Source organism: Pinus tabuliformis, chromosome 3_1 (assembly GCF_031772625.1).
Source record: "Pinus tabuliformis cultivar Carrire ecotype Pingquan chromosome 3_1, CPIR1, whole genome shotgun sequence".
Classification (NCBI taxonomy): Eukaryota; Viridiplantae; Streptophyta; class Pinopsida; order Pinales; family Pinaceae; genus Pinus; species Pinus tabuliformis.
This window is the reverse complement of record NC_142301.1, coordinates 164,159,232-164,167,976: the sequence shown is the minus strand read 5'-3', so window position 1 is coordinate 164,167,976 and position 8,745 is coordinate 164,159,232. Positions and strand designations below refer to the sequence as shown.

At 40.1% G+C, this 8,745-nt stretch overlaps 1 protein-coding gene across 1 annotated transcript; it reads right to left on the bottom strand.

Annotated features, from left to right (window-relative positions):
• Nucleotides 1–316: 316 nt before the first annotated feature.
• On the bottom strand, nt 317–913 carry LOC149186299 (uncharacterized). Its single transcript, XM_089409290.1, has one exon. It carries the CDS (start codon nt 911–913, stop codon nt 317–319), a length of 597 nt encoding a protein of 198 aa, XP_089265416.1.
• Nucleotides 914–8,745: the final 7,832 nt, after the last annotated feature.

The following is an 8,745-nucleotide window of genomic DNA, read 5'->3' as shown; positions in this document are numbered from 1 at the left end:
CGACCACCTCTGTTAATTTCGAACCAATTTGGTCGAAGAAGTGTTGGAAAAGTTCTATTGTCCACCCATCCGGGTCTGGGATTTTGTCTTTAGCCATTGATTTTATGATGCTTTCAATCTCCTCCTTTGTGACTTCTCCCATCAGCTCCTCTGCTTCTTCCTCCTCCACATATCTAGGAAAGCATTGGGTCGTTCTGATCACCTCTGCTAACGTTACTTCCCCTTGATCAGTGAATAACTTCTGGAAATGGCTTCTCCCCATGAGTGAGAGAGATTCAAAAGTATTTGCTTCTCTGCCCTCTTCATCCTTTAGCTTCTAGATGGTATTCGAGTTCTTCCTCCCTTTGGCATAATTGTGGAAAAATTTTGTGTTTTCATCTCCTGCCTTCAGCCAGATCGCTCTACTTTTCAACCTCCATTCCTCCTCTCTTGCTAGCAGAATTTTACTTCGTTGACCTTCCAACAACAGGATTTTGTCCTTTTTCTCCTGTGTTTCATAGCCATCAGAGTCAGGACTTTCCAGGTCTTGGAGTTCAAGGCCAATTTGATTTAGATCCATTGTTGCTTTTTTCAATCTCTTAAGATTTTCCATGAAAAGGAAGTCCTTTTCCTCAGTGGAGTTCCTACTTGGAGTTCTCCAGGTTTCTCTAAAGAGTTTATTGAAAGAGTCCTCCTGCAGCCATGAGGAATTGAACTTGAAGGGGGTTGCCAGCTTATGTGGAGGCTTGGAAAGCTCAAGAATAATTGGAAAGTGATTCAAGTTTCCTCCCTCTCCCACCCATTGATGGAAAGCTGGAATCCTTGAAGCTAACTCTTCACAAAGAAGAAAACGATCCAATCTTTTTGCAATTCTAGCTTCACCTGTTTGACGGTTCCTCCAAGTGGGCCTTAATTTCAGCAGATTTACATCCATCAGATTATGGGTGTTTAGCGTATTCATAAAAAAGTCTGATAGTGGGTCTTCTCTAGCTGATGGTCCCCAAGTTTCACCATTTCCAATAGAAAAATTGAGATCTCCGCCTACCACCAGGTTTTAAATCCTCCTCACAGATTTGGAGAGAAGTGAATTCCAGAAAGACACTCTCCCTTGGCATGACCCATATATATTAACTATCATCAGAGGAATTCCTAGGTCAGAGGATAGGACTTCCATACCCAAAGCATGCTCCATCCCCCACAGGTTAATCAATTTCAATCTTCCTTCCCTGATGCCCATGGCAATACCTCCCGAGTGTCCTATGGAGTCCATTGCCTGAAAGTTCCAACCTGGGAGAAGAGAGGTTAAAATTGATGAAACTTCCTCACTCTTGCCTAAAGTTTCTTGCAGCATGAGGACATCAGGGTTATATCAATGGACAATTTCTTTGAGAGCCAATTTTTTAGGTTTACTGGCTAAACCCCTACAGTTCCAGGAAAGAAAAATCATTTTATAACCTCCTCACAGGGTTTCACAGCTCTAAGAACCCCAGGGATAGACATTTGTTTCCCATCAGCCACATCCATCTTTGCTCTCACCTGAGCTTTTGACAGGTCAGATTTTCTACCTCGAGTTTTCCGCTTGGTGCTCAAGGTCAGATCCATACCTAAACCCCCTACTGGCTCCAGGGAAGGTGGCTTTTTGTCATGAGAATGGAGGTTATAATGTTTTGAACCTGGAAGTGGAACATTCCTCTCTTCACACTTCTCAACCGGAACCTCTTCACAGTTCAGATCTAATTTGGGGATGGAAGTAATGATGCTATCAACTTGTGAATAATCAGCAGATATAGGACAATTACTAATATGAGCACTTGACATGAAACAAGCTTCTTTAATTGCTAATGAAGGAGATAAGGATGGATTACTTGAGTCTAGGCGCATACCTTTTGTGTCTTCAAATAGGGTTGCGGCCGGAGCTTCAGAGGATTCCTGGACAAACTTCTCGGGCTCTTGTGGCTATACAGGTGCACCCTCCCGATCTGGATTCTCCTGCTGAGCTGGCTCCATTATCTTCTCCTCCTTACTCCTGTCCAATTCCATGGGCTCCGGCTCCTGATCCTCTTCTAACCGAGATGGCCTTTCCTTCACTGCATCCTGAGTATCCACCTCGGCTTTCTTCTGTTTCCGCCTGCGTCGAAATCCCAGAGGGCAGTCTCTTGCCAGATGACCATACACATGACATCTATGACATCTAAAAGGTAGATGTTCATAGTCCAAAGGCTGATCGAAAATGAAGTCTTTATATTGAATTTTGATGTTTTCTGTAAGTCCTTCTCTAGGATTTAGACTTACCAAAATTCGCGCCATTGCCTTGTCCCGAGTTTGAAGAAAAGACATATCTGTTTCCAAGTATGATCCGAGGTGGTTCCCTATGGATCTGAAGACTGATTCCACCCATAAGAAAGGTGGTAGACTAGGTATGTGCACCCAAACAGGGATGACCTCGACCTTCTCTCACTGTGCGTCGAACAAGGGTGTCCACCGCTTGAACATTACAGGGTGGCTGCCGAATGCCCAATTCTTCCCCAACACCCAATCCGCTGCCTCTTTTTTCTCAAATCTTACCATGAACCAACCTTTTGCCAAGACTGTGACCTGGAAACCTTTGTCTGGAGCCGACTGCCATTGCTGCGAGGCCCAATTTTGGATAAATTGAGCAGAGTGTTTCTTTCCCCTTGCTCTACCCACCAGGGTACGCTCAGCCACCTCAATGGCATCTTCTATCTGGACATCCATTCCCAAAACGAGATTCGCCTCAGGCTCTTTTTTCTTTATGATTTTCTGCTTCTTCCTTTTTTCCCCCGTCTGCCTCTTGCCTGAACCCTCCTCCCTGTTCTGGGTGACTGCAGCACCATTTGCTGCTTCTTCCTGCTGCAGAGACGAATTCTTCCCTACGCCTGAGGTAGGGTTTCCTCTTTCTACCTTGTCTGTTAAAATCCTGCTTCCAGAACCTCCCGCTAGCCCTTCTGAAAACCCCAAGTCCCCTGACTGACCGGGGAGACCCCCTCCATTTTCATTATCGAGGGCTTCCTTCCTGTGGGCCGAGCCCCAGCCAGATCCTACACCAACCTTCCCAAATGCCAACCTAGGGTTTGACAGATCTCTGGCTGATATGATTTTACTAGTGGCCGGCAATTGTTCTGCTTTAGCAGACCCTAAATCTGCTTTAAGACCACATCCTGGGCTATTCCGGAATAGATTCCTCAACCCGCAACTGAAAACAATGTCCTCAAGACCTCCAGAATAAAAATGCTCAGGCGAGAGAGGTTTCACAGTACTTACTTGGTGAAAATGCTGAGATTCCGCCTGAGTGTAAACTGCCTCCTGGGTAATCGGCTCCTGAGGGAAAGAAAGCGCGGAAACTCCTTGGCTGCTTAGCACGGCCAGCCCCAGACTTTCCTCCAGAAGGCCTGTCACTTTCCTATTTCTCCAGGTCACTTCCAAACCAGATTTAATGTTTCCAGGGCTTCTAGCTGGCCCGATAAATCGTTCAATATTCTGTGCAGTTATGTCCATTCCCCATACTGACAAGATGTCTTCCGGCTCGGGATCGAGATCGACGGTTTCACTAGGTTTGACCATGATTAAACAAATTGCAGTAGGTAAAATCGAATAGGCTATCCGCAAATGGTCCTTTCCCTCCTTCGTTGACAAGGAGCAACCTTGAGCAGCTCAGAGACGGTGACAACGCGAGGATAACCGGGAAACAAACCCTCAATAGTCTTTCTGCTGCCATTTTCAGAGGGTGAGCATTTGCGGCCCATGTTCCCAGGCTCCCTACCTACGACCTTCCAACTGTCCCCATCTGCTGCCGCCTCTTGCCACCTGCTCGTCTGATGCCTCACTGCTGTCCTCCTCCCGTACACACCTGTCTGTGTCACAGGCTCCAATCTCCCACCTGCAGAGCCTTAGGTCCTCGGCCCTGCCTAACTCATACTAGACTTATAACAAGAAGATAGTGAAATTGGCTATAAATAAATTCTGAAAGTGGAAACTTGGACATCCTCAAAGAGCCATTCATTGCCAACTAGATTCCCCAAGTAATCAAGTAAAGAAGCATACTATATTCGTTTAAGTCCCTTCTAATAAAGTGATCTTGAAAGCAATATTCTAATGTAACTTTATCTCACAAAATGAAAAAGTGAGACCTGATGTTTAACCTATTTCCATACATGTCTTAAGTAAGGGAATTCTAAAAATAAGTGTAAAGAAGTTTCTTCATTACCTTTATAGACGCTGCAAATGATTGGACCCAAATTATTGCTCTTTTTAAGTCTATCTCAAGTTAAAATTTTCTTGTTGAGAACAAATCAAAGGAATTAAGTGCACTTTGGAGGGGCTTTAACCTTCCTAACTTCTTCCATGACTAAAATATTTCTTGAAGCTCAGGTGTTTGTAAGGTTGTGTATCAAGATTGGCAATATATTAAGCCTCTAGTTGTTATAAACTAGATCACTACTAAGAGGTGGGGGGGGGGGGGGGTGAATCAATAGTGAAGGCGCTTATATTTTTTTCTCCAATTATTTAAACCTTGCATAAATTGAAGCACATAAAGAGAGATTAGAGCATAGACCATAAACAAGAAACCATAAAACATTCAACACAAGGGACACAAAGATATCTGGTGGAAAATCCCCTCTGGGAAAAAAAACCACCCTTGTTGCTATTGTGCTACTTCTAGTTATCTATTCGTCAAAATAAATCTTTTACATAGAGAATTATATTGGATACTGCCTCTAAGGAAGTCTCTTTCTCAACTCATGACTTTACAGATGCCCATCTACTGGAAGCCACCACAACCAACAATCCTTGCCCAGATACTACTGGACTATGGAGAAAACTGATCCCTATACTAATTTGCTGAAGTCCACCAATTAATTTTTGCTTAGCACCCTCTGAGCATAGGCCCCAACCTCGAACTCTTGAAGCCACATTTCCATTCATTTTCAAACTGGACTCCAAGGATAATTTCACAACTCAACAACAATATATCAGTCTCCAAAATAGAAATGAATCAACACAAACACTACATATAATAATATGATAATCACATCAGAAAAAACCCTCACTGCAATAATAAATATTCTCACAAACAAATGTTTCACACAACCAATAAACTAAAGAATAACCAAGATGCTATCAATCACCAAGAATATTTGTAACAAATATCTACATCATCTCCTCGCTCTTTGCACAAAATGTTGGCTGAAACATACTCCTGCTACTTGCTGCTACACTTGCAAACTATTTTTTTTTTTCACTACAACTCTTACAACTTACACACTATTCTTCTCTCTCACACTCACTCAACACATAACATATCTAACCATACTATCATTGATCTCTCTCCAATATATAGATGAACTGAGACGATTAACTCAATAATTACTAAGAACTATTGGGCTCAACAAAAATCTGTTCATACACTATGATTTGATCCAAATTCAAATCCTTGACTTGATCTGCCACTAACTCCATTCATGAAGAATATTTTCAATGTTAATCACTTTCTAGAATATCCCTGACCTTTTCCAACCTTTACATGAAAATTTCTAAACAAGGCAAGCCGGAAAAACCATAAATTAACTTGAGATGTGCAAGGAATGTAAAGAAATTCTAGTTTTGGCTTCAACTGCAACCACAAAAAAGGAAAATCTTGGCTACAACCACACACATGACACTCAAATTTTTTAGTTGAAGGCTTTCAGCTGCATGCATAAGCCTTCTTCCTAGTGGCCAGGGCAATGTCTAGGGAAAAACATAAGGTATTTAGTTTGAAACTTCTTCTAGATGTATCCAATCCTTCATCAACATATGAAACCCTTCAGAACATCAGTGACAAGCTTTGTAATTGATAACACAAGCCAAGAACCTATGTAATAAGTTAGGGAAATGGAGACCTAGTCTATCAAACTCCTCAAAAGGACTAACATCTCTAACACTTGTAACAACATCAATAACCTGTCCAACTATTTCCAACACTTGTAGCAGCATCATCAACCTATCCAAATAATTCTAGCACTTGTAGAAGCATCATCAACACCATCCTCAACATCTGTAACTAACTCTAGGATATCTCTACTCAATCTCTAGTTCCTGCACTAGGTCATAACCATGTTGACATCAATGCCAACAACACGAAGATCAGATCAACACAACAACCAATGAACACTATACCTCTGCATCATGCCAACAACACTCATCACAAACACAAGAAGGAATACCACCATCAGGTTTACCTAAAGCATATGATGAACAACACCAAGGCCCTGTTGACATCAATGCCAACACTAGTTTTATTATAAGCATAAGAAATTTCATCATATCCATCCATAAGTCTTACATGTGTCTTCTTAAGCTTACTTAAATATCCATCCCAACACTAATATTGTTACCATCTAAGTCCAAGGCCTTAGCTTGTAGCCAAACCTAGCTCCAAACTCAGATAAGTAGAGTATTATCAAATTTGTTCAATGTGTATCTTCCTTGTTCATATAGATGGAGGATTAAATATTCTTCAAGGAAAATCCCTTCACATCCTATAATTGCATTGACATCTACTTTGAATTGACTAATGAACCAACTTTCCAAGAAAGGAATTGACATATTACTAGAAAGCTAATGTCAACTCTTTCCATTGGTTGGATACATTATGAATACTCTTTCTTCTCCTCCTAATATAGTCTATAATAGTACCGAGAGCAATATAATTTTCAATTAGAATCTTTCTCCATATATTATCTTTGGTCAAGAAATTCCAAAGTGACTTTAGTAGTTAGGGATTTACCAAAAATGAAATTGTTCTCAACATTCCAAGATCTTTGATCCTTAGGCAAAGAAATTACCTTTTTAGTTTGTAAATGGGATGCTTTATAATTATAGTTTCCCTTCAATGGATAGTTAAAGTGCACCTTCCCAATCCTATCCAAAATTCCTTTTGGAATATGAGGCATAAGGTGCTAATAGAATGAAATGGCTTCTAGAATTGACTTAGTGAGAACTAATCTACCTCCCCATCAAATCAAATGATTACACCAAAATTTCACTCTTTGTTAAATCTTTGATAATAGCCATATCTAGTCAAATCATTCATTGGTCAAGTTCGTGTTTTTAAAAGCACCTTTTCTATTCAGAGGTCATGGGTTCAATCTCTCAACATTCTTGGGGCTAGGCTCCGTAATTGAGATGATAGGAAGTGATCCCTTTAGGTGGATCTGCTTAGTACAAATATTTCATGGACATATTGGTCACCGATCTCTGGGGTTTGTGAACTAAATGTAAAAAAAAGTTAGGTTTGATAGAGAAATATAAGTACTTAATTCCATCATTGGAATCATGAGAAGGGAATGGAAAAGTATGCTACAAAATGTATTTTACTTGAGCCTCCACTTTAGGAAAAATACAAGGAATATTTGTTAATATTAGTTTCCATCCTTTTCGCTAGAAAATATAGTTCCAGAGTCTCTTTTTTGTGTCAACATTCCCCTTCAAAGTAGAAATATAATAGAAAAACACCATCTATAAATAGTACATGAGTTAGTTGTTCCCTCCTTCCTATTTCAAATACTAGTTTTTCATTTGTCTTATAACTTTAGGAATAACTCTACTTAAACCTTCTATGACCAACAAGAAAAGATATGGGCACAAAGGGAAACCCTACTTGAGCACCCCTAGAAGGTTTAAAGAACTCAAATATAGGACCATTAATTAAAACAACAAACGAGGAGGATGTTACACAACCCATTATTCATTTTATCAAAGGAAGATCAAAGCCAATAAGAATGAGGAGAAGCCTTACATATATCTCAGACACCCTATCATAGGCTTCATAAAAGTTTAATTTGATAACTATTTCACAAATATGAGAAGTTTTAATTGAGTGAAAGCCTTCTTGAATAATTCCTATTGCCTCATGTATAGGTACACCCTTTGGAAATCCAAATTGTTCAGAGGAAATTAAATTAGACAACAGGGGTTTGATTTTAATAATTTAGCATTTGATTAGTCCAATTGAGTTGTAACAACCCCTGGTTGATTTTCCATGTAAATAAATTAGACCAAGGTCATAAGACACATATTCCAAGCTGAATGGTGGGAAAACATTATAGTGGGAATCACTTGTGGATTAATAATGGCTATGGAAATGGGAAAATACATTGGAAAAGGTAAAGAGGAAATAAACTGCATTCAATTATGAAAATACAGGAAAATAGGAGAGAAGGAAGGTGGAGAGACACAAATTTGCATGCAAGGGAAGTTAGAGGGAAAATGAAGGAAAATGAAGAAAAAGGAGACATCAATAATAAAAAGGCATCAAAGAAACAATTCACAACTTTTTGGCTTAGCTTTTGGTTCAAATTTTGTTAGTTTAGCATTTGGCTCTCTTACTCTCTTGCGCACTTAGAGCATTCCTGGAGTATTCTAACATTCACTTGGATTTGGATAAAGAAAGCAAAGGAAAGAAATGAAGGAGAAGAGAAGGTTGGATCAACAACTATAGTAGGGATAATTTGCAGGTAATAGGTTGCGAGTGTGATTTCCTTGTTGGTTTTTGGATGCATGGTATATGCATGTGATTCCTTGGTTATGTGTTGTCATTGGCATGGAGATTTTTCTGGATTGGCAGTGGTTTCAATATTGCCTTGCCATTTCTTGGATAACCATGGTTCAATGGGTTCCCCATTTGGTTTTCTGATTGGTTCTCATGTTTCCTATGGCTCTCAGTTGGAACAAATGTTATGGATCCCTAAAATAGCTTGGGTTCCC